Source organism: Pholis gunnellus, assembly GCF_910591455.1.
Source record: "Pholis gunnellus genome assembly, chromosome: 23".
Taxonomy (NCBI): Eukaryota; Metazoa; Chordata; class Actinopteri; order Perciformes; family Pholidae; genus Pholis; species Pholis gunnellus.
In genome coordinates, this window is record NC_136550.1 from 10,840,615 (window position 1) to 10,854,280 (window position 13,666).

At 45.4% G+C, this 13,666-nt stretch overlaps 2 protein-coding genes across 2 annotated transcripts in view; one reads left to right on the forward strand and one right to left on the reverse strand.

Moving 5' to 3' along the window:
* sema4f (sema domain, immunoglobulin domain (Ig), transmembrane domain (TM) and short cytoplasmic domain, (semaphorin) 4F) overlaps window positions 1-7,535 on the forward strand; it is a 41,463-nt gene extending 33,928 nt beyond the window's left edge. Inside the window, exons 4-15 of the mRNA XM_079184708.1 lie at window positions 2,027-2,125; window positions 2,848-2,959; window positions 3,126-3,245; window positions 3,372-3,526; window positions 3,609-3,790; window positions 3,907-4,048; window positions 4,162-4,378; window positions 4,599-4,708; window positions 4,809-4,960; window positions 5,284-5,339; window positions 5,486-5,676; window positions 5,837-7,535. Coding sequence (XP_079040834.1) covers window positions 2,027-2,125; window positions 2,848-2,959; window positions 3,126-3,245; window positions 3,372-3,526; window positions 3,609-3,790; window positions 3,907-4,048; window positions 4,162-4,378; window positions 4,599-4,708; window positions 4,809-4,960; window positions 5,284-5,339; window positions 5,486-5,676; window positions 5,837-6,565 — 2,265 coding nt within the window. The 3' untranslated portion in view covers window positions 6,566-7,535. The remainder of the gene's footprint in view (window positions 1-2,026; window positions 2,126-2,847; window positions 2,960-3,125; window positions 3,246-3,371; window positions 3,527-3,608; window positions 3,791-3,906; window positions 4,049-4,161; window positions 4,379-4,598; window positions 4,709-4,808; window positions 4,961-5,283; window positions 5,340-5,485; window positions 5,677-5,836) is intronic.
* Window positions 7,536-11,219: 3,684 nt separating this feature from the next.
* LOC306714575 (carbohydrate sulfotransferase 12-like) lies at window positions 11,220-13,057 on the reverse strand (the record flags this gene model as incomplete). Its single annotated transcript, XM_079184622.1, has 5 exons — window positions 11,220-11,460; window positions 11,822-12,123; window positions 12,204-12,347; window positions 12,437-12,603; window positions 12,958-13,057. 5 exons carry the CDS (start codon window positions 13,055-13,057, stop codon window positions 11,220-11,222), a joined length of 954 nt encoding a protein of 317 aa, XP_079040748.1.
* Between the last annotated feature and the right edge of the window lie 609 nt (window positions 13,058-13,666).

Genomic DNA, 13,666 nt, shown 5'->3' on the forward strand with positions numbered 1-13,666 from the left:
ATATGCCTGAAATATGCCTTCGGTCCAGCAATTTACAGCAAAATTAGGTCAAAGATAAACAAAGCTCATGGAAGCACTGTGTATTAACAGAAGAAGTGTCATCAGTTTTGACCCATTTCATGCAATCATCATCAGCGCAGCTTTCTGCTGAGGTGAATGACTGACGAAAGGCAGGAAATAGAAGGGTTGTGTTTTGTTTTTACTGAGGAAACATTGATTACAAGATTACAAGTGAGTCAGAGTGATTACAAAGATGGAGAGAGGGGAGGAAGCAGGAAGGGGAAGAAAGATGGATGAGAGAGAGAGAGAGAGAGAATTAGATTAGAGAGACAAGACGGTAGACTCAACAAGAAACTACCTTGAAGTTGACCCTGAGAGACGTGTGTGTGTGTGTGTGTGTGTGTGTGTGTGTTGTGTGTGTGAATCATGCAAAGACTACAGACTCAGAGGGACACATCCGGGCAAGTTAGCAGGGTTACACAATGCTCAACATCTATCAGCTGGATGTTTCTACACACAGGAGATCAGGATGTGTTGTGACAGAAAAAATGGTATTTGACTGGAGTCTGATGCAAACATCATAAGGCAGAACAAAGCATCATAGATATTGTTTGTGAGAAGGTAGGCTATCAGTGATTATTATTTGGTGTTGACTGGAGACTATACGCACCGGTTTGTGCTGCCTTTAACACATAACATGTTACGTGAGAGTAATACATTTGGGCTGATTGATTTTGGCACCCTCTGGGTGAAATTAATTTCACTTTGGTACAGACAGACACATAGTTCACGGACAGAAAATCGATCAGTCCGGATTCTTAAATGATCAGTATTAACGTAACGTAAACGCCACTTGGGGGCAACGCAACAAGCAGCAAACACAACATTGACACTTGGTCGCCTTATAAAGTTGTTGCGGGCAGAAAGTGACACGTCCAGCACCCGCAGAGTAACATCAGCACCATTCAGGGTTGTTTTTTCTGGCAACCCAACGAATCACACAGACTGGTTTCTAACTACGTCTGTCTGCCGTTTGGTGCTGGAGAGGTAGCGCACGGTAGGTTGGCAAGCGTTGGTGATATCACTTGATATGCCAATAGATGGTTCATCGTCATAAAAAGCTAAATCTGGTGGAGTAACAACTCTCTTGGAGGAAGCGAGAGCTTTTACGATAATGAGGTCTAATTATGATCTTCAACACACTCGCATAGAATAGAAAGAAATAGAATTGAACAGAATGGAGCCATTCGATTCACCTCATGCCAGATTGCGAGTGAATCTTATTAGCATGAATGAGGTCAATTTTGGACCAATGAAACGGCTAATCCCAAGCTGATCCCATTGTTAGCAGCCCGAGCTCTCTGTCTCTCTGCCTGGCTCTCCGTCCGTCTCACGGGACAGGTTGGTGGTGGGGGCTGCTTCGGGTGACAATGATCGGGGCATCAGAGAGGATCAGGTCCCGGGGGGGGGCGAAGGTGACTCAGGCCTGGAGCTCATCCAAGTTGGCACACAAAGACACACACACACACGCGCACACGCTTGCTAAAAAACTGCCTGCGTCATGATGGTTTCATGGTAACTGGGGAGGAACAATGAGGCTGTCTTTCCATAACGGCTGCGGACCGAATATGCACGTATGAGGAGAGGGGAGTGTATTTATTAGACCTACAAAGGAGCACACATGCATTTTATTGTTATGTTTGCATTACAAAGTGGTCTTAAGTTGCAGTTTGCATGCCTGTGTGAGGGTGAGTTAGTATGGATGGTCTCTGCTGGTCGCGATGGGGGTCTCAAGTGTCTCTCCCACCAGTGGGGGTCTCCAATTTCCATTCAGAATCATTGATAGCTGTTGTCAGAATCCACTCCAACCTTTCTCCTAAAGCTCAGTGTGGTTAATACGGGACCAATGGATATCAAAAAACAGACATATGGATACAAGTTTAGTGAAGAATAAAACATATTTCAGAAGTTGAGCGGAGATGTGAAGGCTTTATCTTGATTTCTGGGTCTTTGTCTCCCCCTGCAGGTCGACTGTAACAATTACATCCGTCTGCTGGAGTTTCTGGGCGACGGACGCATCTACGTGTGTGGCACCTACGCCTTCGACCCCCAGTGCACCTTCCTGGTTAGTTAGTGAGTGTGTGTGTGTGTGTGTGTGTGTGTGTGTGTGTGTGTGTGTGAGAGAGAGAGGCCTTCCTCCTGTTTGTCCTGGTCTGCATGTGTGTGAGTGAGACATTGTAGGGCAGATCTTTTTGCCTGAGGATCTATCCACCACTGCACACACACACGTGGCTGCAGCGCACTATGATTCCAAACCCGTGTGTGTTTGCTTGCACGTGTGTCCCTGTACACGCATGTCTGTGTGTGTGTGTGTGTGTGTGTGTGTGTGTGTGTGTTTGCGCCTACAGTATGAGCATTAGGAGCCGCAAATGAATCCCTGTGACAAGTTCCCACACTCATTCACACCCAAGTCCTTCACCGGACGGACAGTCAGAAGGGCACACAAACAAAAGCAACCACTCTGTTATCCTACCACCGCAGCGAATGTATTCACATGTAAACTCACACCCCACTCAGTACTTATTAGAAAAAGATTTGGTGCCAGTCAACCAACAAAAGCTTTTCGGTTCGTCTTTTCTTGCAAGTGACAATTTGATTATAGTGACATTTTAAGCAGAAAACCTGCGGAGATCTAATTCAAAGAAAACATAAATCATTGTAAGTAATTTAGAAGATAATGAAACACAAGGCAGCTGTGAATAAAAAGGATGATCTACAAAATGACCTTTATTTGTTTGTCGATTTAGTGTTGCCGTTGTGGGTCTAACTTCCCTTTTCGTCCTGCAGGAGCTCTCCTCCTTCACCCTGGAGAAAGCCGAGGATGGCGGGGTGAAGATGGAGACGGGGAAGGGCAAGTGTCCCTTTGAGCCGAGTCAGCACTACACAGCTGTTATGGCAGGTGGGACGGTACCACTGATTAACTGATTGATGAATCTCCTTGTTTGTTTGTTGCCTGGTTGATCAGAATATTAGCTTAATCCCAGGTACTAACTCACTTCTCTCTCTCTCTCTCTCTCTCTCTCTCTCTCTCTCTCTCTCTCTCTCTCTCTCTCTTTTTTGTCCAGCTGGTACTCTATACACAGCAGCCACCAGTAACTTCCTGGGAACACTGTTCGACATCTCCCGGGCAACGGGCGCTGAGCAGGAGCGCATCCGAACTGACCGATCCATCAACTGGCTGAGTGGTGAGACACACATGCGCACACTAAACCCACATATGCACGGACATGCAAAGACAGGAACACACTTTCACTTAAAGTTTCACTCAAATTGTGTGTGTGTGTGTGTGTGTGTGTGTGTGTGTTTCTCAGACCCAGAGTTTGTGAGCTCAGCCTTCATAGAGCAGTCTGCAGACAGCAACCCGACAGGAGACGACGACAAAATCTACTTCTTCTTCACCGAGGTGGCCAAAGAGTACGATCTATACACCAAAGTCAAAGTGCCCAGGGTGGCACGCGTCTGCAAGGTAACCCGCCGTCCCGATTGAATGTCGGATTGACTGATTGATCGCCTTCATGTGAATTCACTGTCGGGCCTTGTCCGTTCAGTCTGACGTGGGAGGGATGAAGACTCTGCAGCGACGTTGGACCACCTTCCTCAAGGCCCAGCTGGTGTGTGAGGACAAGCCGAGCGGTCAGCGCTACAACATCCTCACTGATGTTTTCACCACGGAACACACACCGGGCGACCCCAGCAGCACACACTTCTACGGGCTGTTCACCTCCCAGTGGTAAGCTGAGGAACAAGCAAGGGCGAAGAGACACGTATTTCCCAAAATGTCAAACTATTCTTTTGCGATTGGACAGCATGGCTTTATGGGTAACCATTCTTTTCCCCCATTCTTAGGGACGGTGAAGAGTTGTCAGCAGTGTGTGTTTTCAGTCTGTCTGACATCAGCAAAGTGTTGGACGGCCCCTTTAAAGAGCTGAAGAGGACCTGCGAGAACTGGATCATCCCTGAACCTGTTCCCACACCGAGGCCTGGCCAGGTACTAAACTGTACAACCACATGTCGACTGTCTGCTTTTCACATTCTGCATTCATTACAAATGTCTTAACTCAGGCATGTTTTTTTTTTCATTCTGCCCCGCACATTTTGTAGTGTTTGAACAATGCTTTGAAGGCCGAGGGGTTCGAGTCCTCGCTCAAGCTCCCCGACAAGGTGTTGACATTCGTGAGGGACCACCCCCTGATGGAGAACAGTGTAACTGCAGCGCCCCTGCTGGTGCGGAAGGGAATCCGATACACCAAGCTGGCTGTAACTCACGCGGGCAGCGAGGACGACGAGCGGAGGGCAGCAGTGCTGCACCTTGGAACGGGTGAGGAGACGGGGAGGTGGAGATAAGGAGAGGAAAAGGACACAAGGTTAACTCAAACTGTCTGTGGAAACTAGAGCTCACGCCGATAATTCTTGTGTTAAGATAGAAAACAAATTACTACGAAGTGCGTTGCTGTGCTCAGACATGTAAAAGTTAATGGACACGACAGATTTAATACAACATTCAGTGTTGTAAATATTTTAATTTGTGTGTGTTGCAGATCGCGGGGAGCTCCACCAAGTGGCAGTAGTGGGTCAGAACGCCACTTTGCTGCAGGAGCTTTCTCTGTTCACCTCGCAAGAGCCTGTCAACAATATATTGCTGCACCAGGTATTTGCGCCACACAAACATGCATATATTAATCTGCAGCGCCCAGAAATATCTGTTGTGTTGCTCCCGTGCTTCTGTAACGGTTCCCCCGTGTTTCCAGGGCCGGGCTCTGGTGGGCAGCCCTCTGTCTCTGGCTCGTGTCCAGGCTGAAGGCTGCTCTCTGTATCCCAGCTGTGTGGTGTGTGCCAGAGCCAGAGGACTGGGCTGTGTGTGGAGCACAGAGGAGGAGGCCTGCAGGCCCACAGCAGCAGAGTGAGTACGACAGGAATATCTCTCAGAACTGGAAACCTTCCAAAAACGAGAACCAAAGGCAGACAGTGTTTTCTGACCCAGCATTGGGTTAGAATATGGCTTAGTTATGTGTGAAAATTGACCTATTTTCTTTATAAATATTGTGACCACATAAAAACGAGAACATATTTGCATTCTCTGTGTCGTAATAATCGAATCACTTCTCAAAATTGGAACTAACTATCCGTAGATAGACTAATCAATTTGGAGATGTATGACTAAAAGGTTTTTGCGACTAACACATGATGCAAAAAAATGTGACTCCTGTTTGTGTGTGTATCCAGGCCTGGTGCAGGTGATATTGTAGACAACGCCTTGAGACAGTGTGATGCAGCGGAGGGTGAGTGCATCTCAATTTTTTTTACTTTAAGACAATGATTGCTGATGATTTCAAACCTGTGTTATATTTTCTGTATCGCTATAATATCTCTATGTCTGTTTTCTCGACCGTTCGACTCTCATCTGTCTCCATCTTGCCTCCTGCAGGGCGTTGCACCCCGTCCATGAGGGAGCTGCGAGTTTCTGTGGGTCTGCGCCTCCTGTTGCCGTGTGTCCAGCTGTCTCCCCGGTCCTGTAGCTGGGAGCATCCCCCCCACAGACACACCCGGCAGCACCACTCTGACCTGGAGGTGACCGTCACCGAGGACAGCCTTGGGAAATACATATGCACGTGCCAGGTACACAGGCCAAACCGTTAGCTCACCATATTGACCCTATTTCACTTTTTCCTGCTATTGTAAAGTAATAACACGTGTTTTTCGTGGCCGCTTGTGTGTTAGCGGCAAACATTTTATCAACAACTCTCTTCCTCTCCTCTGTCATGTTGCTCTGCTCCAGGAGGCGGGACCAGGCAGCAGAGACCCCACCCCCTGCCGCAGAGCAGCCTATCACCTGACACTGGAAGGCCCCAGTGCTGGAGGAACCGTGGCGGCAGCAGGAGGTCGTCACGTCCTGGCCATCTACATCCTTTTCTTCGTCCTGGGTTTAGCGTTTGGTGTATTTCTCCTCTACTTCGTGACACGTCGGCGCACCATTGCCCGCCAGGGTCACCACCTGCCGGATAATTCGCTGTCGTCAGATAAAGGGCGGGACTTGCTGGGCTCCTCAGCCACGCCGCAGTCTCCCAGCAGTGCCAGCCTGCTGTCCGAGGGATTCAGATTGACAGAAAAACGCAACGGGACGGCAACCACGAACACGTCCACGACGCTTCTAAGCAACCAGGGGAATGGTGGCCACCTTGGCAACAGCTACAGCGGCACCCTGATCCACAGCAACCCCAGCAACGGCCACGGGAACGCTCTGTATGCCAACTGCAACACAAGTAGCAGCGGGCTGAAGTTAACCTCTGAGATTTTAGCTGCAAACTTGCTGGATGGAAGGACGGGGGAGAGGGAGATGGGGAGGCCCGAGGCGGTAGAGAGGAAGTTGAGGGAGGGGGACGAGGTGGATGAGGGGCTGGGGGACGGCTTAGGGGAGGGAATTAAAGGACTAGAGGAGGAGCTGGCCAGCTTTCCCATGTTTAAATCACCAGCACCACTGGCCAAGTGTGAAGAAAGTTCAATATGAAACGATACAAATGTTGATCGCACCATTTTGCATCCTCCAAACAAACTGAATAAAACCGGGAGGACTACATAATGGCTACTGTCAAACGCCTTTGACTGGGAGAAGTGGCATGAAGAGAGACTACAGAGAATATATGAGAAATATATGATAATTCTACGTCATGCATGTGAGAGAGAAAACATGTTACAGTGCTGTGAGTCATTCAGGATGAGAGCCACAGCTAAATAAATGTCAGATGTAATATAAAATGTAAATATGAGCAGTCTGAACTTGACTGTGGACACGGAGCATGTCGCTCAATTTAAATGTAAAAAAAAAAAAAAAATCAAAGATGAAATGTCTACATGTGTAGACATAGATAAGCCATATTGTCCTTCTCCTTAACTTAACTGCTGTTGTTTGCTCTCTCATTCTCTTCTCCTGATGGCACTGAAAAAGAAAAGTGCACTTTGAATGTCTCAGCATCTCTCTGTATTTGTGTTCCTCTCTCTCTGACACTCCATTCAAACCCCAGACCTCATCAGGTCCAAAGGCACCAAGGGACTGCTGAACCATAGACTGCACAGTCGGATTGCACGGGGGGGGGCCTGGGCTTCAAACAGAGAGGTGTCCCTCTCGGAGACTAAAGACCCATAAAGGGAGTCCCTCACATGGGCTACCGTGACCGTGACCGGGCTGTCCCTGCCAACACTGCCGCAGAGGTCAAGAGGGTGATGGGGTTCGAGAACACCTGCCAGATTTGTGTGAATGTGGAAAGTTTAAGATGCATAGCGGATGCAAGTGACAGCTGCCCAGGTCTGTCACTGTTCACCTTCACAGTTACTGAGGCAGGAGTTAATGAGTTTCGAAAGATGTGAAATTCATTTCAGTCTCACGGAATGGACCTTGCCAGACACAAAGTCACCATCACCTCGTTTTGTGAGTTTGAAACTTAAAAAATGTATTGCTTTTGTCATGTTGTTTTGTAATAAAGCCTAAAAAAAAAAGTTGGTGTTAACTGTTCCCATACTGTCTGTTGAAGATCTGGATGTGAGAAAGATGAGAAACAAATGATGCTGAGTGCTTCTCTTACCTCCCCAGAAATGGACCATGCGTGTGTGCGTGTGTGCGTGTGTGCGTGCGTGCGCGTCTCTACAGAGGTATATACGTTTACTGGGTCAGACTAAATGAAGTGGGAAAACATTATAAATGACAGATGTAATTTCCGTCTAAAAACTGTTCACGTTTAGAGTAAATATCCCTTTGGAATGATGCAGTTGCAGCTCAAAACCTTCAACAATCATTAACACAACATCTGATCATTACTTGTACACAAACTGGTGCTAATAAAGTGAAGCAGAGACAATTAGAGAGGTTTTATTAGAGGCACGTTATGGTGGAATCTTCTATTCTAATTGGCCATTTGGGTACAATCTGTGCCATTTGAAATTTCTCAGGTAACTGTAAAACTCATTTACAATTACAAGTTTTAATTCCATGTAAATCGGCTGTTTTTGGCTTTGTTTCGAAAAAGCAGTCAGACACATGTTCCCGTTCAAAGAAACCACGCCCACATGCAGTACCACGATGTATCCACTAGAGGGAGACACCCGTGTTCTTTCATACAATGCTGAAGAAAGTTTTGTTCTATGATGGAGGAATAGACTGCAAATGCTTCTCCGTACCATGCACATGATGACTACAGGTGGCTGGAGTCGTCTCAAAATTATCCAGAGACAGTGGAGTAGCCATTAGCAGTGTGGCTATGCTCTCAAACACAACTTTTTAATCATAAAACAGCAAAGTTAGGACATAACTTATGGCTATGTCTGCATAAAGGGAAGTTTGCATGATATTCATTTTTTCAGCTTCGGCTGCTTGTTTAGTGAGTTGGTCATAGAGTGATAAGACTTATACTGATGGAAACTTTAGAGTCTCAGCTTGGTAACGTTTGAGTGGGTAACGTTAGCATGAAGTAGCAAAGTAGCCATTTTGCCCTGACGCACATGGAGTTACATCTTTGACAGCTGCCACAGGAACAATACCGTCATCATTTAACGATTTAACTTGCAAGCTAGGTCCACTGATTCACCAAACCTGCTTGCTTGCAGTCTGTGTTCCACCACAGTCCCCGACGTTGGTCTCATGATTCATTTTTTTTCTAAAGATAGATTTTATTTTGTAGCGAGTAACGAAGGTTTCAGGCGAAATGTATCGGAGTCAATGTATCAGTTTTCTTTGCAAAATGTAGTGAAGTAAAAGTAAAAGTCAACAGAAATATAAATACTAAAGTAAAGTACAGATATCCAAAAAAACAACTTAAATACAGTAACGAAGTATTTCTACTTTGTTACTATACACCACAGCCTATCCCTTGAGTGGAATGCTGCTGTTGTTCAGTGGTAGGTACCTATCCCTGGAGTGGTATGCTACTGTTGTTCAGTGGTAGGTACTGTTGCGTTTTCTCTCTTCAACAATAAACTATTGGTTATTTTCCCTCAGTGTCCCAGGCTTCCGGGGAGGCTAGGCCGGTTTTAGCAAACCCTTTGCCCCTATTTCGACACCAGAGGTACTCCCACAATAGCCATTATCGCCTCCCACCCCCTAGGTTCCTTACTGTAAACAGTCTATCAGTTTACCAATGTTGGGTAACGATTTCAAGGAGGAGTTTTAGTTTTTAGAACAACTTACGCTGAACTACACAAATCCGGTTCTGTAGGTTCACTTTGTGGGATTTAGGCAGACGTCTTAACTACCAGGACACTTAGGCAGAATCTGTGGGTGGATTTACCCCACTGTGAACGACCTACTTTTTGGTTTCTTTAGAGACGTTTTATATGGTTTGACCAATCACGAGTCTAAATAAGAATTCACACTCACCTCTGACGGAAGGCGCCCCTCCTGGTACGACGAAGGGGGAGAAGGAAAGAAAGAGAGGAAACTCTAGTTCTAAGTTCCTTGCAATACTATGGTAAAGCAACTGTCTTTATTTCCAAAATCAACTTTGCTTGCCTTAATTAGGGTAATCAACGTGAAAAAAATTAAATAAAAAATATCATGTATTTGCAACCCCCCCCTGCAGGTTTATATTACAGAGATGATGACCTTTTTTTAAGTCTATATGTGATACACCTACTTCCCAAATTTTATACATCTAGGTGTGACGTACTGCGAGGGCTGAATCGTCTACATATTGTAGGGGGCGCCATCGAGCCGACTTGCCTCTCTGAAGCATTAAAATCACATCAGATAACTACATTCACGGGTTTAAACACAGAATGCAGGTTGTTGTGCATGTGCAGGTGTTTGTTAACCAGGTAACAAGAGACACAGAGAAAACACTGCTGCACTGACAGTGATCACTGTGGCCTTTCATTAGTATTACTACAGTTCACATGTGTGCAGATACAAACTATCTCCACAACTGTTAAAGCCAACTGTTAAAGCCAACTGCAGCTGTGATCAGCTGTGATCAGAAACAGACGTCGCTTCAAGTGATGCTTCAGAGAAAAGGACGCCTCATTTCTCTAAAAACATAATTACCTTGTTTCCTCTTGTTAGGTTCAGAACCTCTCATGTTGAAAAGCAGCCCAGAGGAGAAGAAGCCCCCCCCCCCTTTGCTCCCATTCTGATGGAGGACAGGAATCGGCAGGTCCAGATCAAAATCACAAGATATTTAATAACCAACAGAAGCCAAAACAACTGCAAACTGAAGTACACCATGAATGATAAAACAAACATAATATTCCATAAATGTGAGACCCCGTTCAGGCCACCCAGCAAACTGGTGTGTTCACTGGATGGCCCCAAGGAAGTCTGACTCTCTCCTGGGATTCACAGCTCTTTGTCCCCCCAAAGTTACATCCCTGAGCCCATCGATCAGCTCCCACGATTGGCTCATCCAATAAGCCCCTCCTGGGCAGATGACCCATTGTTCTGTTCTTCTCACCTAGGTCAGCCAGCTTCGTTCCAACCCCCGCTGGCAGACACCTCCTTACATTCTTGGGGCCAGTTCCTTTGTTTGATTCGCCAAACCCCCGCTTCCAGTACAGTCCTCACACCTTGCTCTTACAGTATGAAATTACCTCTGATGATGAAATTACTTCTTGGTCTAAACTCTTACAAGCAAACACACTGTAACATATAATATCAAGCACTAGGAATGGTCTAAAACTGAAATTCCTCACACTCTCTCCTCGCATGGCTTCCATGCAGCTCTGGTGGGAAGGACTACGATGCACGGAAAAGACGCAAGCAAGGGAAACGTCGATGCAATTAAGAGATTTGGGATGCACCCTAAAGAGTGTGTCCTCCATCTTTGCTCCAGTCCCTCAAAGGGAAGACAAAGGAGCATCAATTTGCTGCTGCCTGCTGATCTCAAAGTTGTTTCCTAACACAATAATCCGTTTATTTTATACTTTTAGCCAACTATGTTCACAAACAACAAACAAACAACAATCAGTAAGGGTAGAATGAGTTGAAGAAAACAAATCTCACTGCATATTAATGAGACGGACTGTCTCTAGATTTTGAGGGTGTAGTGTATTAAAGATGTAAATAATTAGTAGACAAATAAATGTACAGAGCCCCTAGACAACCACAGTGTATAATAGTAAATATTGTGGTGTCTGTGCCCACTGGCTGCGTATGGAAGAGTGCCAATCATGACTTCATCTCAACCATCGAGCAGTTCAGCAGGCTTTCTGTAGCCAAAAAGCCTGAAATCCTCCTCAAAGAGCTCGTACAGTTTCTTCCTGTCCTCTATGGGAACTGTGTCGAACCAGTCCGAGACAGAATTGGGGGAAGTCATGTTTACATAGGACTGAGGGAACTTAATGTCGTCCTCCAGCTTTAGGATCTTCAGCAGCAGTTCAGCATCCTGCTGTAAAGTCTCCTGATGGCCAATGAAATCATACCTGAGAGGTTAAAACAAACCGGTGTCAAACTACAGCTGAAATCACCATTGTTTTGTATTGACATGGAATTCATTGGTCATATGTGGATGTTAAAGGGGCATTCCAACAATTGCACACATCTGGATCAGAACATTATTTAAAAACAATGTTGTCTCTTTCTTAATTCCCTTAACTTTATGAAAACACATTAGAGTTTCACATTTCAAATACTACAAGGTAAGTCACAAGATAGAATGAAAAACACTTCACTTTAATTATTCATTATATAAGACCCCTCCTAAGGTAAAAAAAACCCTCCATATTTCCACAAACATCACAGAGGACGAGCCTTTTACAGCCCTGCAGGCAAAAATGGCCTTACTGTATTAGGCAGGGGTGGCACAGGCGGTGCATCGGCCTCCAGTGGGGTTCAAAGGGCCGCACTGTCCGCGAGTCCAACAGGTACTGAATAAAGTTGTAAAATGAGACGTGCATGCCGGATGCAAACGCCTCGCGCGCTGTCTTTGGCGGATCAGACTGGTTGCCGTACAGGTGCAGAATGTGCCGGCCAAAGTCCTGATAGAAGTACTCATTTTCCAACTGGAACTTGTCTCGGTAGGCAGAGATGAGACGGACAAACGGGTCCCGGACGTACAGGAACTTTGTGTAGTGCTTCAGCTTTGCCTGTAGTTAAGAAATAAGTGTGCATCAGCGCTTTCTGTTGTCACTTTAAGAACACCTCTGGTGCCATTGTATGAACTGACCTTTATCTCGAGTTTTGGGAAGTGCTTTAGGAAAGTGAACTTGCTGCTGATGTGGATAATCTCAGAGGGTATGGACATGGGGTCTGGATGAGGCTTGCTCTGGTTCAGGGCCAAGAAAACCCTCTTCCAGTTGGTACACGCCACCTGTTGTATATAAGAACAAGACTACTATTACTGATTTGGAAGATTTGCTGTGAAACTGAAGTCGCTGTCTGTGTCCATGTCTTCATCACCTTGGGAATGTAACAGTAGATGATGCCATAATTGTCATCCACGATGAGGTTGTCCAGCTCTCTGTCACTCATGTCTTCCAAACTGCGCTTCCGCTCAGCAAAGCCGTCACCATCACACTGTCTTCTTAGCAGCTGCTTTCTCAGTTCCTGCTGCCGACGGACCCCCTCTGATATGACGAATGAGAATATGTGTCGTAACGGTCTCAAACAATTAGTGTTGAATGAATTCTGTTTTTTTTTTTGGCCTTTCTATTAAGGGCAGTGGAGGTGAAAGCCAAAAGCAAAGGCCAAACATTTGTCTCAAAATTTCCACCGGCAAAAAAAAGTGTTGCGCTAAATATGAGCCATGCTAATCCAACAATAATCAAGGGTGAGGTCAGCAGCTCCACCTGCTAATCCATTTACTTATCCCTCATTCATTTCACAGGCAGTGGTGCATAAAAAGGATCCCTCACCAGGATACACGCCGGGAACAGTAAGAAAATCACACACACACACTCACATATGGACACATATTGTACCTCTTTCTTCCAGTGACACGTCCCATTGGTAAACGGACAACATGATGAGAAACATGGGTCCCACAAAGAGCAGCAGCAGGAATTGTCTGCTTGCCTTCATGGTAGCTGGAACCAGTAACAGTAAAAGTACACTCAATGTGTAGTAGTAGTAGTTATTAAAGGTAAAAGTCATTGTACCTTTTTTTCCTGATTAAATATTGTATAAATACTGTGTAAATTTGCTTCCCTTTTTTATTCTTTGTAAATATTTTTTCTTGTTTATTGTAAATTTGTGTTTGTACATTGAGAGCGCAGTGGAAACCGGAGACAAATTCCATGTATGCGTGAGCATACATGATTCTGATTCTAAATACTAGTCACAGGAGAAACATGCAAAACATATCGGACGGTGAAAAAGTATTTTGTTCTAGTTTTTAATAACACTGACTGAGTATAATTCCACAATCCACAATTAAATTGAAGCCTCATCTTATTTGTTGCAAAGTTCCTCGCATTAAGAAATGATAACTAAACAAGTCTATTAGTAGAGAAACAACACAATATGGTTACTAGCAACCTATATAAATATATCACACATAATCAATTGGCACATCACTCACCTTGCTGCATAACTCTCCGATAGATGATCTGATGAAGAGACATCAGAGGGAAACCACTGATCAGAACCTCAGCCTACAGAAGCATGTCTGTGTACTGCATCCTTGCATCC